Here is a 22406-nt window from a genome sequence, read left to right on the forward strand (position 1 = left end):
CAGTATGTGTAATGACTACAGATATGTGATTATCCTGTATATATGCTATAGCTTGCTTTTTTTAATTTATGTTTTATTGGTACATATAAAGCAGGCTCCCTAATTCTTCTTGGTTGCTATATTGTATTCCATAGTGTGTTAAAGTACCATAATCTATTTAACCAGTCTTTTAAGAATGGATATTTTTGTATATTTCTAATTTTTTTCATATTAAAAACGGTGCTGTACTTCACCTTCTTGTGCACAAGGAGGGACCATGTTTGTGTCTCTATTATAGATGTTTAGAAGTGGGTTGCAAGTTTTAGTTTTGTTAATATTGTCTATTTGCCTTCCAAAATGTTTGACAAATTGATACTTTTCTATCGGTTTATGATAATATTCATACCCAAGTACCCTTTTCAACTCTGTATTTTCCCTAGTATTTTTTTTTTAACCAACTATTGGGATAGATAACCTGACAGGAAATCAATAAGGAAGTAGAAGACTTAAACAACACTCAGACCAAATGGACCTAACAGACATACAGAGCCCTTCACCCAACAACCAGTAGATTATACATTTTTCTCAAGTGCCTGTAGAACATTCCAGGATAGACCGTATGTCAGGCTGCAATACAAGTCTTAATACATTTATAAAGACTGAAATCATACAGACCATTTTTTTTTAACACACAGAGTGAAACTAAAAAGCAGTAACAAAAGGAAATCTAAAAAATTTATAAGTATGTGGAAATTAAACAACACATTATTAAACAATGAATGAGTCAAAACAAATCACAAAGGAAATTAGAAAATACCTTCAAATAGAAATGAAAACACAACATGCCAAAACTTATGGAATGCAACAAAAGCATTGCTGAGCGAGAAACTTACAGGTGTAAACACTTTACATTAAAAAGTAAGAAATATCTCGAATCAGTACCCTAACTTTATTCCTTAAGGAGGTAATAAAAAGAAAAGCAGTCTTAACCCATCCTTCCTGGCAGATGGAAGGAAATTCATTAAGAACTGTGGAGATAAATAAAATATAGAATCAAAAAACAATAGAGTAAAACCAAAATTTGGTTCTTTGGAAAGATTAACAAAATTAACAAACCTTTAGGTAGACTAAGAAAAAAAGAGAGAAGACTCAAATTAGTAAAATGAGAAATGAAAGTGGGGCTATTACTACCCTATTGTACGGAAATAAAAAGGATAATATTAATAAAAGTACTGTGAATACTTATATGCCAAAAAATGAATAATCTAGATGAAATGGACAAATTCCTAGAAACACACAATCTACCAAGACTGAATCATGGAGAGAAAATCTGACTAAACCTATAACTAGTAAAAAGATTGACTCTGCAATCAAAAACCTCTCAACAAAGAAAATCTCTGAATGAGATGGCTTTACTGGTAAATTCTACCAAACAGTTAGAAAAGAATTAACATTAATCCTTCTCATACTCTTTCAGAAAATCAAAGAAAATGGAATACTTTCTAAGCCATTCTAAGAGATCAGTATTATCCTGATAACCAAAGCCAACTCTACAAGAAAAGAAAACTATAGACCAGCATCATTTCTCAGCTGCTGGCAGGTTAGGCATTCGCCAGTGGCAGTGACTAAACCAGCCTTGGTAAAAGAGCGCCCCTGCTGCTGGAGTACACTGAACCTTCATGCCTGCCGTCATGGCTCCTGTGCTCATGGGTCTATTGCACCAGCACTGGAATCCACAACGTAAATCACTAGCACCTTAGAGTCTTCGGTAAGCATTAACATGAGAGACAAGGATCCTTCCACTATGTGGCCATTCTCATAGGCCCATCCATATGCCTCTTCTCCAAAATTATTTCTACCTTTTCAATCTTGGTTCCTTCCAAGCTCCTGACCAATCAGCCAACCCATTTGCCACTGCTCAGGAGCCTGTGTATATCTGTATGTCATGCCATTTCTCCCTTCACACAGAGTGAACAACCAAGTGCACTACTGACACTGGAGTGTTCTCCTTTGCCGCTCTCTTTAGGATTACCCCTGAATGGGATGCAGTGCAATAGTGGTCCATTTTCTGCTCATACCAACATATGAAGCTAATTCATGTGTGAATGAGGGCCAAATTTTTCTCTCAGTGGTTTTAGAGACGTACTCCACCCCTAAATGAAGAGTTGAAAGTACCAGTGTAATGTACTAGGTTACATGGCAGTCTGGGCCATCTGTTCATGTTATATACTGATGCCCTTTGGTCTTCCTTAAGCCAATCACAAATGAACCATTTCCTTTGTATAACAGATTGCTGCTGTACCTCCCAACCTTCTGACTCAGTTGATGCGACTCTGTTTGTTTTGGGCACATCTGATAGCACAGTTAAATGATGTCCCGTAGCCAGGGCCTCACTCTAACTAGGTCTGCCCCACAGCTGGGGCTACTTTTCAAACCAGAGTCATTTTCTGCCGTGGAAAGCAGAGCTTTGCTCTGGAGCCCTAAGGCTCTGCATTGCAGTTCTCTTCCTGGTCTTGCCAGAGCATCACACAGCATCTTTGTCTACCATAAATACCGCAACCTTGATGTGATATACCAGGTCATATGGCCTGAACAGCAGGGCAGTTTGCACCACAGCCTGGAGGACCTGCTACAGAGACCTCTGTTGCTCTGGGACCTACTCAAAACTATCACAGCAGCATTCCCAAATATAGCAGATACTCCCTCCAAAAGATGAAGAGTCCTGCTAGCACCGTGCCTAGGAGATGCAAGGTGCAACACCTGTCCTTTCCTGTAGAGGGGAGATCCCAGAAAGCCTCAGGTCATTGGATCTATTAAAACTTTTCCAACATGGCAACCCCTGAATTTTTGTGGCATGTGTTTGATTTACTGGGATATCCAAAATACTTTCCACTTCCTATTCACCAGGTCTTTTTGGTATAATGTTATTAATATAGGGGGCCTGTATGATGTTCTGTGGAATATCTGGTCCTTGCTGACTTTGTGACAGAAAACAGAAAGTGAACAGCTTCAGGACGTGAGCAATCACAGGCTGCTGTCCTTCCCACCTAAAAGCTAACTACTTTTGACCCTTCTTACTAATGGGGATTGAAAAGAACACATAGGCCAGATCAGTAACCATAACCATAACCATGTAACAAATGCTAGATGGTTTGTTGGTCTGCTCCCGTAGACTCTACATCTTGCACAACAGTTGAGGTTAGAACTACCACTTAAGTTTACAGTGGTCCACTGTCATTTACCACAGTCCACCTCATTATTGTAAGAGGCACTCAGATAAACAGAATGAGGATCTAGTGGAGACCATCACTTGTGCAGTCTGTAACTTTGATGGCTGATCTCTGCATTTTCTCCTGGTGTGCAATACTGCTTCTGACTTACCATCTTGGCCCAGGTGTAAGGGGTGAAATTTCAGGGACTCCCACTTAGCTATTCCCACCGTGGTGCTGAGAACATTATGAAAGTTCTGTCAGCTGCTTTTTCAAATCTTTTAAAGCAATTAACCAAAGCCAGTCAACACTACAATCATTACAATTACCACTGCCCCTCTCTTGTTCATTTGCCACCACTACTACGTAAGGCATTGCCTCACTACTCTGTGTCTCATCCCTATTCATACCTGTAGTCCTTGTCATCATTTTACTAGTGAGTGAGTCTGTTTCAGAGTCCCATCCTGTGTTTCTGATCTCTAGGACCAATCTTAGTGTCCATGTTTTAGCCTAGGTTCTCCCTCCAGGAATCAGAGCCTAAAACGAGGACTCACTGACAGATGTCTTTCTTGAGGTATGATCCCAGGGAACAGGCTGGAGAAGTGAAAGAGAGGAGGCCCATGCAGTGTCTAATTAAGCTGTCACTACCGTGGGCAGTGGGGTAGATCTTGCTGGAACTCTGAAGAGCTGTGTAAAACACACCACAGACTTCTCCTCTCAAGGGACTGAAGAGGGGAGCTTTTATCCTGCAGCTCCTGTGCTCTGTTAGTCAACAAGTGGCCTTTCGGGTGTCCATCCCACACACTCGTGGCTACATGTGCACATGTGCCACACAGCAGCATCCAAGAAGCCCAGGGTGGAAGGCAAGAGATACACAGTGCAGCTGAGGCAAGGGACTGTGGGGTCACTCCTGTGGGGAGCCAGTTGCTATGGCAGTGTCAAATTGGGCTGAGAAAACAGGAGGCTGGGCACAAGACACAATATCGTTTTGTCTTTAGTTTGGGTCCTTAAGCTAAAGTTCAGGGAAAAATGGGAGGAATCCCATTCAACAGCTTGTTACAGAAGAATAAGTGGTCTTACGTTATACTGGAAGTTATTCGTTACCTGAGATAAAAAGTCACCACTAACAGTGCTGATACCCCATTTGATTGGCTATTTGTGTTGTCATCGCACAAAAGAACCATTGTTTTGACAATACCAAACTTATTAGCCTAGGAGACTATTTTGTTTAAAGTGTGTCTAATAATACTTAATTGGTCTGAACTGATGTTTTTTCCCCAAACCAAATTCTTAGTACTAAACTTGGAGACTCAAATCACATAGAACTTCATTACTAATTTCTTTCATACTTATCCAGTTCAAATGTAACTCTTTTTGTTTTTAAGTTATTACTAGATATTTTGGAACTATGGTTTTTCAAAAGTTCCACTTTTCAATTAATGCTTCCTTTTTAGTAAGATTAAATTTTATTTTTAACTAACCTATTTTTAGTGAGATACAGAGTATATGCTTGTAATCTTGAACTCTAGAGTTTTAAAATGGAATGTAGTTTTCTTATATTTAGAAAAAGTTCTTAAAATATTTCTTGTGAATTGTGGAATCTTTTTCATATACTTGTATCATTTTAAAATATATGTTTAATTTAGTAATATAAGACATGAAGGCTGTACAAAGACTGAAAATACAGATTTTACTGGTCATATTTTTCCAAAAATTAAGAGATTGTTTATGTAGTCATCTATGTAATGTCCTTACAAATATAATTTCAAAGTTGAAAAACAGGTTGACAATTGCATTTCACAATATCTCGTGTAGAGGGCAGCAGAGAGCTTAGATTTTGTTTTCTCTTTGCCTGTAGTATGGCTTCCCTAGTCTAATTTCCAATTGCTTGTTATTGTTCCAGGTAAAAGTAAATAATAATGCCTAGACCAAAAAAAGTAATGATTATTCCTAAGCTCTAATTTATTTCTAAATTCCAAGCAGTTTTTCACTTGAAAGGGGGAGAACAAGTAACCTAACACTCCTTTTCTATACATAAGAGAAACATTATCTTTCTCTTTACCTTTACATAACTCAGTTACCTGTATAAATTCTAGATGTTCTACACAAAGAAAGGACGCTAACCAATCTGTGCCTCAGTTATGCCGTTTGTAGAAAGTTATTCGAATAGTTGCTGTTGGCCAGGCAGGGTGGCTCATGGCTGTAATTCCAGCACTTTGGGAGGCTGAGGCAGGCGGATCACTTGAAACCAGGAATTCGAGACCAGCCTGGCCAACATGGTGAAACCCCGTCCCTACTAACATTACAAAAATTAGCCAGGGGTGATGGCACATTCCGGAGGCTGAGGCATGAGAATCACTTGAACCCAGGAGGCAGAGGTTGCAGTGAGCTGAGATTGTGCCATGGCACTCCAGCCTGGACAACAGAGCAAGACCCTGTCTTAAAAAAAAAAAAAAGAAAGAAAAAAAAACTCTTCTAAACTTAAACAACTGAAACTATTTTATTATCTTTTTACCTACCCCATGTCTTGTTATAAAAAGGCTATAAGGCAGCTAATCTCTCAACCGTTCTTATGGTTTCCTCCTCTATAAAAGTATTGGCAATTTAGTGAACACTACTAGCCTGGGACTCAGGAGACTTTGGTTTTAAACTTAGGTCTACTGTTAACTTAGGTCGGCTAACATATACTGAGCACCTAGTGTGTCTCAGAACACGTGCTAAAGGTTTTACATGGTTTATCTTAATCGGACAGTGCCACAACAGCTGCGCAGACCAGAGTCATCAGGTCTGTTAAGCCACTGATTAACAAGGTACCTTTGAACAAGTTTCTTAAACTTGGTCAGTCCTAGTTTCCTTCATCTCTAAAATCTAGATAATAAGTACTTCATAGAGTTGATTAAGATAACATGTATAAAGCTCTAACACAAAGTAATTGAGATAATAAGTACTTCATAGAGTTGATTAAATAAGAAAACGTATGGAACTCTAGCACAAAGTAAGACCTTACATTTTTCTTCTATTTTTCACCACCACCCATTAAGTTTCCTTATGAGAAAACTGAAGAGGATGGGTGAATGATCTCAGAGGGCCTGTTTAGTCCTCTGATTTTATGCAGCATTGTGACAACGCTCAAGATTCTTGAGTCTAGTTGAACTTCCACATGTTCATCATTCCTTTTTTAGATGCTGTCTACATTTAGACCCCAAACCTGCATATTCAAAATGAAACTAAGATTTTAGTGTTGGTGAGCTGGGGCTTTTGTGAACATGGCTGTCATCAGTATACCCTATTTGTTTTCTATTTCTGTTTTTACATATAAAGACTTCTACCTTTACCTCTTGGGTCCCCAGCTGAAGGACAGAATGAAAGATACCCCTTCTCCTCATTATCTTGGCTCATTTCTGTTGGAACTAAGTGGAAAAACGGTTTCAAGAAAGACATTGGGTAAGAATCCCAGGAGAACTCCCAGCTGCTTCTTTCCTAACTCCCACTGCACGTAATCCTTTATTCCCTTAGAAACTAGGTGGCCGTAAAGTATTGGCCTTACTTACGCCATATTTTAACTGATGAAGCTAACTGAACCAGACTGCTGGGGTCTAGCCTAGGCTGTTCATATTAGCTCTGAGAATGTAGGCAGATCACTGTTCTTAAAATTAAGAGTAAAATTAGGAGTCCACAATCGCTCAGGTGCTTCTACTTTCATGCTATATGGAAATATCTTCTACAGTCATCCACTCTTAAGGCCAACCACATCACACATACTGCCCAGGACAGACTGGACAATAGAGTAGATGATGAAACAGAGCCAATCTCCATTACTTTAAAAAATAAACTCAAAGCAGAAAGATGAATTATTACCACATCTCGTGTATAAAACACACATAGCTACAGAAGGGCAGTGGTGGTCCTTCCTGCAAGAAGTAGCAACTCTCCTGCAAACCTTAGGCAATTACTTTTTATAGATTATTTGTCTTTATAAATAGTCTGCACCCACTATTCTTCTGTATTCACTTTTCAACCCCTGTAATTTGCCTCTGTCTTTACTCCCCTGAAATAGCACACTTGAGATCCTCATTAAACTTGTAATCACTAAATCCGTGGCTTTTTTCTTACCCTCCTTAACCTCTTTGCTGTAATTAAAATTTTTTTCTTCCCTTGGCTTTTGCTTTGTTTCTTTCCTTCTAACTATTCCTTTTGCAGAATTCTCCTTCCCTTGGCTTTCCTCCAAAGTTAGATACTTGGACCATGTTCTTTTTGTCCAAATTTTCTCTCCCAGGCATCTCATTCACTCCCATAGCTTCGATTTTTATCTCTGTATCTGACTCTCCAGTCTAAATCTAGCCTTCAGCCTCTTTTTCAGGTTTTTGTCCAACATTTCCAATTACCAGCAGAATATTTTCATTTGCGTGTTCTTCCACCGCCTCACACTCAGTATATCTAAAATGTAACTTAGAATTTTCTTTCAAAGCTTGTTCCTTCTTATTTCTTGATTTGCACTAACAGTTACCCCTCCTATTTAAAGAATTTTAGGCATCTGTGACTTCTTGCTTATATCCTTTTCCTTTTTCCCTACTGGTCCTACTTTAGGCAAAGTTCTTGTTGCCCGATTGTGATTTTTGCATTATGTTTTCAGTCATCTTTCAACCGTCTTAAACACCAGTCACATATATCTTATTACAACATAGCTCTCATTATCTCTCTCACTTGTTGAGTACATCCATCTGTTCCATCTTTACGCACAGCCCATGACCTCACAGTGTGGACTCACTCCCTCATCCTCGAAATTTTCTCTTGTTCAAATCTATGAAAAATATTACATTCAAGGCCCCACAGACATAACATCTTAAACCTCTTCCTGGCATTGTTCCCAGCCATGTCTCAACTTAGAAAACTACCTGAAGTGGTTTCTCTTCCAGAACTCCTGTAGCACTTACTAGCTACACACCTTAGTTTTGAATTTGCAAAAGCTATCTTCTGTTATCTCTTCATGTGGCCTACCTTTACACAATGGTCTCTCAAGCAGATATGAAGCCTATTTTTTTTTATTATGCAAGTATCTAGAATAGTGACTTTTATAGAATAGATTTCTCTGATTCTACAAATCCTCAGAATAGAAATATTTTTCCAACATACCATCATATTATAGTAGTTTATAGTGTAAAATTTTACCATTCCAAATAGAATAACGAATTTTGTGTTTAAAAGGAAATCTGCTTCACAGCAGGCCTGCCAAGCCAACAAAAGTAGTGTTGTTCCATAGAGGAAAAGACTTAGGCTAGAAATTTGGAGACTGTCACTGGTCACTGTCATTATTGTCACTTCACCTCTGTGAGCCTCATTTCTTCACCTGTAAAATGCAAGACTTTTTAAGCAGTCTTTTGACCCTGTTTGAGCTATATCAAGATCAGTTAATTCAGTTTAGAGAAGGACCCTGTTATATTATACACTTATATATAATATATACACAATTATATACTATGTATACAATATAGAGAACAGAAATCACCTTTGTTATAAAATATCTAGTACACAATCAAGTTTTTAAAAAGATACAGAAAAAATATCTACCTCTAAGAAATACTGAATTTTGAAATCTGAAGTAGCCCAGTTTACCCGTAACCTCATGGGAGATTTTCTTCTGGAAGAGAGGTAACAGAAGTGCACCTGCTGTATTTACCCTGCTAGTCTTAAGAAAAAGTGGTGGGAACTATTTAAAGACTTAGATAATCTATTTTATAATTGTGAATATGCTTGCACTTCTGTAAAATAAAAGCAGGTTTCCTGGAAAATTGGGCTTTTCTTCATTATATACGTTGATTCGGCCCTATTAAATAAGAATTTCTATTTCCTTATTTGAGTTGTTAAGTTGTCCATACTAAACTTATTCCCAGGCAATAGGGTTTTATAGGAAAAGTCTGCCTGTCTGTGACTAAGCACCAGAGTAGATAACGTAACAATTTGTTTTCCTTCGGGAATGCATTTTAAATCAGGAAGAGAAGTTTCTGTCCTACTTGAACCCAGCTTCACTTTCCTCCCGGGCGAAAGCTGAGAGGCCTAGGTGTGCCCAGCTCTCAGTTAACTGAAGTCACGTGGTGGTGGACCCCGCCCCCAGGGCCCGGTTGGCTGTGGCCCCGCCCCCGAGCTCTGGGGTCGGTGCTTGCTGCCTGCGGCTCTCAGAAGCGTCTGCTCCACCGCGGCGAGAGGCATGGGCACGTGGCTGCCGAGGGTGGCCCAGCTCTGGGAAGAAAAGCCCGTGTGCCTCTGCCTAGCGTCGCTACAGCGCTGACTCGGTGTGGATTGATTGGAAAGGTTTGAGGGAGTACTTGGGAAGCATGGTGGCACATGATGAGACTGGAGGTCTCCTACCTATTAAAAGGACCATACGAGTCCTAGATGTCAATAACCAGTCCTTCAGAGAACAAGAGGTAAGACTTTAAGAGAAACGTTAGGCAAAAGGAATGTTTTCTAACTCCACGGAGTTTTAAGATTTTTAACAAGGCATTTTAAACTTTTGATCTTATTTTTACAATGTATGTTCTTGATTTATGTGCAAGCTTGAAATGTGTTTAGGGACTGTGGTCTAAGTTTAAATAGTTTATACATAGCATAGCTTGAGTGTACACAGCTTTTATACAAAAGGAAAAGATTTTAAATGTATATGTTACTCTGGTTACATTTGTCACGTTTCTGATGCTTAATATAATTGTTGTTTTTTTAACTTGAATTTATATCATCCAGTCTTAGAAACTACCTTAATGGAGCAAGAGGAAAAGAATCCCGTTGTTGTAGATCAATGCTAGTGAACAAATTGCAACTCAAGTTTAGTCTGACCTGGTGTGCATTTTTCTTCCATCTGATGAGTTCATCGTATGCCACTTTTTTCTTCAGAAAGAAAGAGGCATGTTAGAATATTTAAACCAATGACTTATTATTTTTTACCCTCCTTGCTTTGTCTGAAGTCATTTTTTTTAGTCTTTATGAACATTTATCAATATAAATCAAATTATGCCATTTTATGTAATCTTGATTTAATATTGTGTGATATTCTGTTTATACTGTATACTTTAATATACACTACATTGTCACTTATATGCTAGGAATAGTGTGCCTGCATTCAGTTAACTGTGTATCTCTTGATTGTGGTAATGGTTTCCACCTCTGTACACATGTCAAAACTTATCTAATTGTGCATTTTAAATATGTAAAGCTTACTGAATACCCCAGCAAAGTTGCTTGTCATGTGTACACATACACACACCTTTTGGTAGTTAAAATAGCTGCTGTCTTCAGGAAGTACACTTTTATTTGGTGTGGTTTGGCTTTGGTTTTTGTTCTTGGTTTTGGTCTTTGCCTATGTGTCGGTTTTCTCAAAATGTATGAGCATTTCCTTTGAGTAGAGCCGTCATCCACAGTCACTAGTGTGAATCATCTGTTGGGCCCATAGAAACTGGCCTTTGTTTAGTATCAGGCATGGGCTGTGTTTCTGCCTTACCTTTATTTCTAAGTTACAAGCACTAGGAATGTTGTCAGGGTTTTAGATCTAGTGACACAGCTCTAAATAATTTGAGTATTTCTAGAAAAGGAATTCATCCCATGTGATCATAACTCATTTTTATCTTTTTAAAAATAACTTTTATTTTCTTTTGATTTTAAAGTTTTTGCTAAGTAGGAGAGAAGATTATTTAACTATTATAACCCAAAGGAATAGACCCAGGCGCATACTGTTTTTTTTATTCAGTGTCTTGATACGATTGGTTATAGAAGAGACCCTCCTAAAATATGTTCTCTAACTGGCATCATTAGAAGAAAAAGCCTTTCTACAAAACGCTGACTTCTCAACAGGATTTTTCCATGTTGTTGCAGTTAGGTATAAGGCATAACCTGAAAAATACTTTAACTTATTCTCAACAATTTTCTGTTTATAGATGTCGAGAAATTTTTAAGGCATAAAATCTAACTACAAGTGGATTACTAACATTAATACATACCCTGATCTGTGGGCAGATTGCCTATAATAATGCATGTGACTGCCTAGCTAACCTAGTCTGATTAAAAATTAACCTAAATTAACAACATAAACTTATGTTAGAGAGTGTTGGACTTTTTTTCCCTCCAAGTGAACTTTAGCCCTGGTGAAAGGTTCCCTGCAGCAGAAAATTCACTGAGCATGTAAAGCTTGTTGGCATTTTTTGTTTATTCCCATGGATTTTTGGATTTTTTTTTTTTTTTTTTTTGAGGAGAGTATGGTTCCAGTATTCATATCTGTTCTTTAAGCTCCTTGAATTTGCCGTAACATGTTTCCAGGACTCCAAAGTAAAAGTAAACAATCCTAGCAGTGGAACTATGGGTGCCTTCCATTTGGTGGTGGTGAGATAGAAAGCGCCTGTTCCACTCACCTTCATCACCTCCAAATGCTGTCTGGCCTATCTAAATATTGTGTTAGGAATTTGTTTTGTGACTGCAAATATTTAGGTTCTTAATAGTCAAACCAAGATTATTAAGATAGTTCATGTGGACCTCTAAAGAAAACTACTTTTGGTTTCGGCTCACGTGGGCCAATTTCTAACCTGTATTCCGAAAGACACAAATTTTTGTCCCAATCTTTTAGGTGGCCTGTGAATGCCTAAAGCATGTCACTTTTCCACAGAAGTTTCATGTATGAGTCTGTTTTCAAATAGTATATGTATCCTGAAATTAGTAGCAGCATTATACCTTTACATTTCATAATCACACTTTTGGTTATTTTAGTCATTAAAATTGTTCATACTTTTAAAATATATATACTAAAAGTTTGTTTTGTATTTGCCAAACATTCTTCATGTATGTCCTTTGAGTGAGGCAGGAAAGTTACCCACCATTCAGTCCCCAAAAGCATGTGAAAAAGTGCAAAGTGCCCTCCTGCTTTCTCTCCCTCTCCCAACCTGTATTTCCTGAGTAAGCATCTTACTTCCCAAGACAGCCTAGATTTGAGAAACTCTGAAGAGCAGCATTTCCTTTGTGGAGAAGTGAGATTAGAGTTGGGTTTTTAAGGGACTGTGGAACATATTTAACCACCAAATACCACCTGGCATAATATGCTGCCACCCTAAAGAGACCACCTCAACAAAACCCGTGTTTGTTTCAGAAGTATGCTTTAGATATATTTACATTCACTTATCTAAATCTAAATTCTGTAGTTTTAAAATATCACATAATTTTGAGTTACCAGGAAGTTAGTAGTTGTGCAGTAACTGGTCCTATAAAGATAATAAGTTTTTATCATTAATTTGATTTTATGTGATAAAATAGATATCGAAAATTTATTTCCTGCTAACTAAATTTTCCTTTCATATTCACCTTTCCAAAGACCTTTTAAGTTGAAATTAAATATTATATTTTCTGGGAAGTCAAATTTGTTATGCATGAAACAAGGAAAAGGAGTTAACCTCTGTTCCCAAAAAGCAGAACAGAACTGACAACTGCTTTGTTCCAGTGAAATGTCGGCATTTCTTACTGTGAGGTAATTCTATCTTCAGTCCAACAGGAGACTCTTTGTGCTGTCTTTACTAAATGGAAAGGAATGCCTGTGCTGGCCCCTGCACACGCGTGTGTCAGTCAGTCAGCACAGATGTACGTGGGGGAGGCATCTACACATGTCCTCAGAAGCACAGCGTGTGCCATCTTATTACATATCGCGAAGGTTTCTTTTGCAGTTCGTTTATATTCAAAGTTTTACTTTGGAGTTGATTATTTGGTATGAGGGGTTGACCTACAACTCTGCCTCTTAAAGCCTTCAAATTTCTGAATTCTCTTTGATTATCTACCAAGTTTCCTTAATAGTTCACATTCCTTTCTGATACATATGTATACATTTAGGAGCTTTAATAAGTCTAATTGTTTCTTTGGATATTCAAATTATTTACATTTCTTTCCAAATAATGTTAACTTTTCCTGTCAGTTTAAATAATTAAAAAAAATTTTTTTTTTACCCAAACCAAAAATGGTCAACATAGTCTTCAGTTGTTTAAAGGCATTATTTTTACTCATTTTCTACACCCCTTCCTTTTTATATTACTTTAGTCATGTCAAAGAATTTTTGGGAAAAGTTGCTGCTTCTGTTATTTTTAAATGATGTCTTATTTTTCAGTAATATTTTAATATAATTTTAAATTATATATCCTCCTTGGATTCTCATCAAAATTATTTTGTCAAGTATGCCACAATTGTCAGAAGCACAAAATACAAATAATTATGCTCCATAGACATTATAAAGAATAGACCCGCTACTTTTATGATCTGGCATTCTTCATTTCAGTTACTGTGTGAGTCACCTACTGGTATGCCTCCATTTTTCTAGCGATAAAATTAGAATAATGCAATTTTTGTAAAGTTTCAAAATCCTTGAATAAGTGATGTGTTTGTTATATTATTATTTAAAAGCAATAACATGTAGAATCATAACTATTTCTTCTTGATTTGTGTATACCTTTCTTTTAAGTTAATAAATTACTGTTTGAGAGAGGATCTTATTTATGAATCCCAGTGTTTATGTAGTAAATGGAAATATTCCTAAAATCTGTTAGTAATAGCTCAAACTTAGTATGTGCCAGGCACTGTTTCAAGCCCTATTATTCATTTAATCTTCACAACAACTTCATAAGAGAAGTGCTACTTTTAGCCCCATTTTATAGATGAGAAAACTGACGCCAAGGGTGTGCCCTATCAAGTGGTAGAGCCGGGATTTGTGCCCAGTCAGATTTCAGAGCCTGGGTCCTCTTTTAACTCCTCCCTGCCTTGGCTTCAATATTTTTCAGCCCATTCCAGTGTCAGACATGTTTATTGAAAGGTCATATTTTCTAACGGAAGTAGTTAAGAATGAAATGATACAATGTCTGAGATTTGCTTTAAAATATTTAAGTAGGGACAAAAATGAAACAAATTGTTATACCAGACACTGTGGAGGCCGCTTGGTAGACACATGGGATCCATTATGCCATTCTCCACTTTCATGTATGTTTGAAAATTTTCATAACAATAAGGCTTTTTAAAAAAAAAGAAGTTATTCCCTGCCTTAAACTAAAAAGTTCTATTGGATTTTAGGATGTAATTTCCTTGTTTGAATTTTAATTTTTTCCCGTAATGGAAATATTTGACTGGCTTTTCTTATACACTTATTTTTTGAAAAGTTACTGCTACTCAATAGAGTTCTTATTGTTTTGACAATGAAGAACAACTCTTATTTTCATGTTTCTGTATTTTATAATGTACAAAAATTGTTTTGTGAGAGGGCTTTACTTTGTCCAAGTTTGTATGAAATCATTGCACCTAGACATATATTTAGTGTCATCTGGTTTGTTTTTATAGGAGCCAAGCAATAAAAGAGTTCGACCTCTGGCTCGTGTGACGTCCTTGGCAAATTTAATCTCTCCTGTAAGAAATGGAGCTGTCAGACGTTTTGGTCAAACAATACAGGTAAAAAGAGAGGAGGAAGAGTAATGCAGTCAGGGGACTTTATAGAAGCCTGGAATTTGTAGTTGTTTTTGAGCTGTACAAACAGGTTTGCATTATTATACTTAAACATAGTTTTCTTTTTGTAATATGCTAGTAAGGAATACTGTTCCAGAACAATGTGTAGGTAGCCTCATTATATTAATTTGCATCTTACATCAATGCATAGTCTTGGCTAGTTTTTATTCCCAAAAATGTAATTTTGGCTGATAAATAAGATTGGTAGGTGGAAACTTGGATAAATTATTGTTTTCTGCATTGAGAAATTCTCAGAACTTTGTCTTTCTTCACTTTAAAAAAAAAAGAAAATGGGAATAATTCTGTTTCTTCCAAATCTTGTTTTCTCTTTTGTTCACCTTTTCTTTTTTAAGTCATTTACCCTTCGTGGTGACCACAGATCCCCAGCCTCTGCCCAGAAGTTTTCTAGCAGGTCAACAGTCCCGACACCCGCCAAGAGAAGGAGCAGTGCACTGTGGTCAGAAATGCTGGACGTCACCATGAAGGAGTCTCTCACCACCAGGGAGATCCGACGGCAGGAGGTATGCTGGCACTCAGCATCCATGTTTTCCCAGAAGAACAACTTGGATTTTTGTGTTTGAGCAACAATTCCTAATACATGGTGAACAAAACCTAATGATGGATGGTGGTCAAATTAAACAACTCTAGTAGGGTAAAATTACCAAACATATGGCAACCTTTTATTAGAGATTCCATTCTGAATTACAATTTTCAGACTGAGTTACTTTTTAAAATGCCATTCAAAACATCAAATAATGTAATTATCAGTTGTATATAATTTTCCTTTCTCGAAAGAATGACCTCTGATGTTTGCTGGATGTTTTCAGGCAATATATGAAATGTCCCGAGGGGAACAGGATTTAATTGAGGATCTCAAACTTGCAAGAAAGGTCAGTAAATAACTTTTTATCAGATGCCCTAGTTTTTAAAAACTACATTTCACAAAATCTAAAGGATAGTTTTCGTAACCTTTAGAAGTAGCAGAATAGAAAATATCTACTGGTGAATACATGTTTGTTAGATGAGGTCTAGACACATCCTCAAATACAAGTATTAGTAAGAGAGTCTAGGCCGGGCGCGGTGGCTCAAGCCTGTAATCCCAGCACTCTGGGAGGCCGAGGCGGGCGGATCACGAGGTCAGGAGATTGAGACCATCCTGGCTAACACGGTGAAACCCCGTCTCTACTAAAAATACAAAAAAATTAGCCAGCATGGTGGCGGGTGCCTGCAGTCCCAGCTACTCGGGAGGCTGAGACAGGAGAACGGCGTGAACCCGGGAGGCGGAGCTTGCAGTGAGCCGAGATCGCGCCACTGCACTCCAGCCTGGGTGACACAGCAAGACTCCGTCTCAAAAAAAAAAAAAAGTAAGAGAGTTTATTTGGGGATTAATACATACTAATTTATTTTATGTGTAGCAAACAGAATCCACACTAGCTTTTATGTAATTAATTCTCTTTGTTTCCAAGTATAGATCCCTCATGTTTTCCTCACATGATCTCTCTGTGACACATTTCTCCCCTCTGACAGGCCTACCATGACCCTATGTTAAAGTTGTCCATCATGTCAGAAGAGGAACTCACACATATATTTGGTGATCTGGACTCTTACATACCTCTGCATGAAGGTTAGATGTGCCACTTAATTGTCATTAAATCTAAAGAGCAGCAGTGCATGTAATTTTCAGTCTAAACTTCTAATGTAGTGCTGACCTATTTTTTAAATAAACCTGTTAATGGTGTTTATGCTTTTTTATCACTTCAGATTTGTTGACAAGAATAGGAGAAGCAACCAAGCCCGATGGAACAGTGGAGCAGATTGGTCACATTCTCGTGAACTGGGTATGTAGTGAGTTGTTGACCCCAGATACAATTTCTTACAGATGTGCCATGTTGCAGTTTCTGATGAATATGAGACTGATTTGATCCCATAACTCTGTTCTACAAACACATAAGGCATTAAAACTAAACAAATTTACAGAGACGTAAGAAGTTACAGTCTGTTTAAAAAATAAAAAAAAAATTAAAAACCTTCATTAATGCTATAGGTTCATTTGTGTTACAAATACGTTCCCGCTTGGATAGAATTCCCACATCATGTGTGATTATCCGTTGCATTCTGTCACATATGTTTAAGTGTGTGCCAGATGCTGGGCACTGTTTGAGGAGGAGTCGCTGGGAGTCAGTGATGAAAGGCAGTCTCTGCCTTTATAGCCTAGTGAAGGAATAGCCAAGCACATAAACAGTCTCAGGGCTGGTGGCAAATGGAGGACACTCAAGTGTCCTGGGAGCACAGACTGCCAGTGTCTGAGGTTGGAGGGTAGTAGAAGTCATGAGTCTTCACTCGGATTTAGCCAAATTATGAAAATTTGAAGAGCATTTTGATGATTGCTAAAATGCTATTCAGCTTCCATTATTATCTGCCAGAAAATGTCCACAGCTTGTTAAAACTCTCAAGAATAGCTGTACATTTTGTGTTTCATGTTTGCAGGCTTGTTAATGCACTCAGTTATAACAGGAACACATTATACCTTTTCTTTGATTACCCTTCAGTTACCGCGCTTGAATGCCTACAGAGGCTACTGTAGTAACCAGCTGGCAGCCAAAGCTCTTCTTGATCAAAAGAAACAGGATCCAAGAGTCCAAGACTTCCTCCAGCGATGTCTCGAGTCTCCCTTCAGTCGAAAACTAGATCTTTGGAGTTTCTTAGATATCCCTCGAAGTCGCCTAGTCAAATACCCTTTACTGTTAAAAGAAATTCTTAAACACACTCCAAAAGAGCACCCTGATGTTCAGCTTCTGGAGGATGCTGTAAGTAGTCCCTTAAGTGATTGTTTTGTTTTTTAGGTTTATACATTAAGCTGCTTTAGAACATTATCTTCTGAAGATGCTGATTCACATCAGCATAGTGAATTGTTTTGGTGTTTTAAGTACCCAGTGCGTTAGTACACTGTGCACTAAGCAATAAGGAGATGTGTGTGCTGGACTTCGCACATTTTGTATCTTAAGGGACAGGATTCTCATCCGATCTCACCTTGTCACCTTTGAACAAATCACTCAATTTGGCTAGGACTGTTTCTTGATCTATAAAATGAACAGACTGGCAGAATTAACTGATTTCTGGAGTCCCTTCAAGCTTTAAAGTTCTTCCATTCCATATGACATTTTTGCTCTGCAGGAAGCAGAATGAGTTAATAAACTGAAGCTGCTCTGTCAATTTTATTTATCATTTTCAGATACTGATAATACAGGGAGTCCTCTCTGATATCAACTTGAAGAAAGGTGAATCCGAGTGCCAGTATTACATCGACAAGCTGGAGTACCTGGATGAAAAGCAGAGGGACCCCAGAATCGAAGCGAGCAAAGTGCTGCTGTGCCATGGGGAGCTGCGGAGCAAGAGTGGACATGTAGGTGACTTTTGCTGCTGTGGCAGAGCAGCCTTCCCTCCTGCCTCTTTAACTTTTACACATTTATTATGAAGCAGGCTTGTAAAGGTAAAGTCATGACATAGTAAAAGAAGGTTGCCAATTTTAATTGTATAATTCCAGCTTGATAAAGCCAGCATTTGGTTTCTGTGACTACAGAATAAAGAAGATGCCTTAAATATCTCAGTGGAGAATCAGTAATACTTTATTTTCTAGTTTCGGAGCATAAATCAACTTGTTTGGCCAGGAGTTCCTGTCTAAATACAGTATTAGTTCCATAATGTTTAATAAAAAAGCATCCTTCAAAAAAAACTTTTAAGAGTTTATCTTATGCTTTTTTGCACTACATATTTCTGAAGCAGATTGAATGAATGCAAATTTATCTTTTAAATGCTAATTATAAAAGTACCTGCTAGAACTAAGTGCAGTCACGGAATGGTATTTTTGTTTCATCATGCATTTTCAAAAGCCCAATTTATAAGTTGGAGTTTTGTTGAAAAAATTTGAAATCTGACATCTCTGATTTTTCTCTCATGAGGGAAAAATTTATAAAGGTATAAATTTGTGTGGGACAAAATAGAACCATTAACATTTTACCAGCTTGCATTTTTAATCCCTAGTTCGTGTTAGAAAACTGTGGTATACAACACTAGTGTTTCAAGTCATGTTACTACTAATCGGTCTTTGTGATGCAGAGCATTCACTTAGCTGCTGCTTAATCTGATATTACATATCAATAAGAAACATTTTATTTATTCTGAGATTGGAAAAACTTTCCAAATAGAACATGCTTAGCCTTGAAATCACCATCTTTATGGATTACTAGATTTGTCACTTAGATCTTCGAAAAATAAATCTGATGAAACTAATAATGTCAAGTTATTTTAGCAATATATTTCAGTCACTTAAAAACACAAGTTTCATATTTAGAAAGAGTTTGTTTCCCATTTCTCCAGAAACTTTACATTTTCCTGTTTCAAGACATCTTGGTTCTGACTCGGCCCGTCACACGGAACGAACGGCACTCTTACCAGGTTTACCGGCAGCCAATCCCAGTCCAGGAGCTGGTCCTAGAAGACCTGCAGGACGGAGATGTGAGAATGGGAGGCTCCTTTCGAGGAGCTTTCAGCAACTCAGAGAAAGGTAAAATGCAGGCCTTAAAATAATTTAAAGAAATAGAAGCTCAGAACTGAAGTGAATTTAGTTTTGCCTTTAAGAATTCTAGAGATGAAATGGCTCCATTGTCCTATAATTGTTACATCCATTGAGTTGTCCAGGCCTTCCCAGCTCGAACACCCGCAGGTGTATCTAAGAAATAATGCATAGGCTTAATGTATTCACATTGACATAAATAAATTGCCATAAATTGACAGTCATGTTAAGATTGTATGACCACTTTGTCTAGAATAAACCTTTTTTTAGCCTGATTTTTTTTTCCAATTTTTTTTTTCAGCTAAAAATATCTTTAGAATTCGCTTCCATGACCCCTCTCCAGGCCAGTCTCACACTCTGCAAGCCAATGACGTGTTCCACAAGCAGCAGTGGTTCAACTGTATTCGGGCGGCCATTGCCCCCTTCCAGTCAGCAGGCAGTCCGCCTGAGCTGCAGGGCCTGCCAGAGCTGCACGAAGAGTGTGAGGGGGACCACTCCTCTGTGAGGAAACTCACAGCCCAGAGGAGGGCATCCACAGTTTCCAGTGTTACTGAGGTAGAAGTGGATGAAAACGCTTACAAATGTGGCTCTGGCATGCAGATGGCAGAGGACAGCAAGAGCTTCAAGACACACCAGACACAGCCCGGCATCCGGAGAGCGAGGGACAAAGCCCGATCTGGTGGCAAACGGAAAGAGACTTTGGTGTAGAGAAGGCTCTGTATGTTAACTGGTGGGGAGACTGTTTATAAATGTGTACAGTTTTGTTTTCTCGTAAGGGGAGCATCATAGAGTTACTTTATACCAGTTGTAACATTTTCATTGTTTTTGGTTGTTCTTTTTTCTTTTTTTAATGGCAGCTAAAGATATACAGATTACTGTTAAATTGCAGTCCTCTTTTTTTCAAAGATATTTTCTTGAGTTATTTAGAACATGGTAAGCCTGGTATTTTTTAATCAAACGAAATATTTATGAAATGGGTTTTCTCTTAATTCTGGATTCATCATGGCTTTCTAATACCAATTGTAATATTTACAATATTCACCAAAACTTAGAATTTTGCAAGTACTGGAATTCTGCCAGTGTTTCTTTGATAAGCCTTGCATGCAGAATTTGAAATTTTAACATTGGCATCCAAAACCTACATGGAATGTATGTCTGGAGTATTTCAAACTTTACATTGAAACATAATTTCCTTGGAAAACAAACCATAAGCCTGAGGAGGTTTTTATCAACTGGAATGCTTTATATTAGTTTGTTTTTCACTGTACATTCCTCATTTTACATTCATTTAACCTGCCGATTATTTAATTTTCTTATTGTAAAGTAGTTTTTAGCATTTGCTTTTAATTTTTTACTTTGATGCCTTTTCAAATTGGCATGTCTTTAAAGTATTTTTCTTCCTGATTAAAAATGTGTGTGTATGTGTGTGTGTGTGTGTATATATATATATATTTTTTTAATCACATTAATTTTACCAAGTGAAACCAAGCCATACTGTTTTTGAGCCAATTAAGAAAATTGCCATTTTTAAAGTGTAGCATTTCAGGGTAAAGACCCATGAGATGACTGGATGTATTCTAGACTACTGAAAGAAAGCCACTTCAAAGATTTTGTTGAAAGTTTTAGTGTTGTCTGAAATGCAAGAGGGAAGGTGATTGGTAGTGAGCTAAAAGAAAAAGAGAGGAAAAGAGAGTAGTTTTGTCTTCAAGTAAAATGGCTGGTTGTGCCAGACATTTCACAAGTGTGAAAGGAGGTAGGAGAAGCTCAACTTGAGGGCGTGTAGTAAGTTGTAGAAGGCTCGAGGGGACGTGGACTTATTTGCCTTGGTTTGCAATACCTGCAAATAATGAGTTTGAAAAGAAACAATGAAATGTGTTAAAAATTTGACCATGTTAGATAAATTTTGGTGGATTTATTCATAAGATGGAAAAAGACTGGTGAATCTTTTATTACAAAATGTTCCTGTTAAAATGGGATCATCATCTTTGAAAGGGGGGAGGAGGAGTAAAAGCCCGATTATAATGGTGATCAATTCAAGTCAGTGTTGACTATTCTGTGAAATATATTTGGCCAGTGGAAATGATAATCAGAAAAGACTGTAAATAGATCCATCCAAGTGATTTCTCTGTACAAATGAATGATACTATTAAAAAACAAAAGCACACACATAATCACCCTGAAGGTTTCTTGCCTGGTGGCTATATTGGGGGCATTTGGCAAAATATGCTGGTGTGGCAAAGGAGGTAGTGGTGAGCCTCATAAAAGTTAGTAAAAATTGTAGTTCAACCTTTGAAATTCATTGATGAATCAGTGAAAGGTAGATAAGTCTCGTGTTAGGAAATCTTTTAACAACATGGTGTAATCAGACACAGCAATTGTATTGAAAATAAGTGAACACCTGTTACTTTCTGGATAGGATAGTAAGGGTAGTGGCAAAGCATCCTGATTAATTTCAGATTTTAATGTGAGTACCTCAGGTTCTTGTCTTTGGAAATTCACATTCAAAAGTGTATATTATACCAATGATTATGATCTGCAACACCAGAAAGCAAGATTTCTAATCATTTCCAGAGGTGTTGTATAGAATAGTTATTCCAGAGTTACCTTGATCAGCTTCTGAAGTTTAAGAAGCAAGTAGTAGTTCAAGTGTTGTTAATGGAATGATGTTTTATTTAAAACTGTATCTTCCTTTGGTTCCCTCAAGGGTAAAAATAAGACCCAGAATCTAAGTAAACATATTAAATGAATGTTCTTCAGAAATAGCACCTGTCATTGAGAGCATTCAGTGATTTAGCACATTAGTTCTCAAACCTCTTTGGGTATCACAATCACCAGAGGTGCTTTAAAAAAAAAGTCACTGGGCCTCACCCCCTAACATACCCCCTGCAACCCCATATACACCGTGTTACTGAATCCAGATTGTGGGACGTCAGGGTAGAGGGCTGATTGTTTCTGTTTGCAAGCATCCCTCCTAGCAATTCCGGTGCTGTGAATTCCTTGGATCAGCACTGAGTAATTCACTCATCTATTATATATCAGCCCCCTTTGGGTAACTGATAGATAGTAAGTCAACATGTATCCACCATATTCCTAGTTTTTGCCTTAACCTCTTCTGAGTCAGAGCTGAAGAGAGTCTAATT

General features: G+C 37.7%; 1 protein-coding gene across 2 annotated transcripts in view; it reads left to right on the forward strand.

Moving 5' to 3' along the window:
• Positions 1 to 21437, forward strand: part of NET1 (neuroepithelial cell transforming 1) — a 45952-nt gene extending 24515 nt beyond the window's left edge. Inside the window, exons 1-10 of one of the 2 annotated variants that reach the window (XM_055296407.2) lie at positions 9315 to 9613; positions 14532 to 14639; positions 15047 to 15214; positions 15521 to 15583; positions 16221 to 16317; positions 16455 to 16531; positions 17243 to 17500; positions 17926 to 18096; positions 19071 to 19257; positions 19568 to 21437. In XM_055296407.2, coding sequence (XP_055152382.1) covers positions 9521 to 9613; positions 14532 to 14639; positions 15047 to 15214; positions 15521 to 15583; positions 16221 to 16317; positions 16455 to 16531; positions 17243 to 17500; positions 17926 to 18096; positions 19071 to 19257; positions 19568 to 19974 — 1629 coding nt within the window. In that variant the 5' untranslated portion in view covers positions 9315 to 9520 and the 3' untranslated portion in view covers positions 19975 to 21437. Of the gene's footprint in view, positions 1 to 9314; positions 9614 to 14531; positions 14640 to 15046; positions 15215 to 15520; positions 15584 to 16220; positions 16318 to 16454; positions 16532 to 17242; positions 17501 to 17925; positions 18097 to 19070; positions 19258 to 19567 lie in introns of those variants that run through there. The other variant, XM_055296406.2, reaches the window with a different exon arrangement.
• The last annotated feature ends 969 nt before the right edge of the window (positions 21438 to 22406 follow it).

The sequence above is a fragment of the Symphalangus syndactylus genome, chromosome 10, assembly GCF_028878055.3.
Source record: "Symphalangus syndactylus isolate Jambi chromosome 10, NHGRI_mSymSyn1-v2.1_pri, whole genome shotgun sequence".
Classification (NCBI taxonomy): domain Eukaryota; kingdom Metazoa; phylum Chordata; class Mammalia; order Primates; family Hylobatidae; genus Symphalangus; species Symphalangus syndactylus.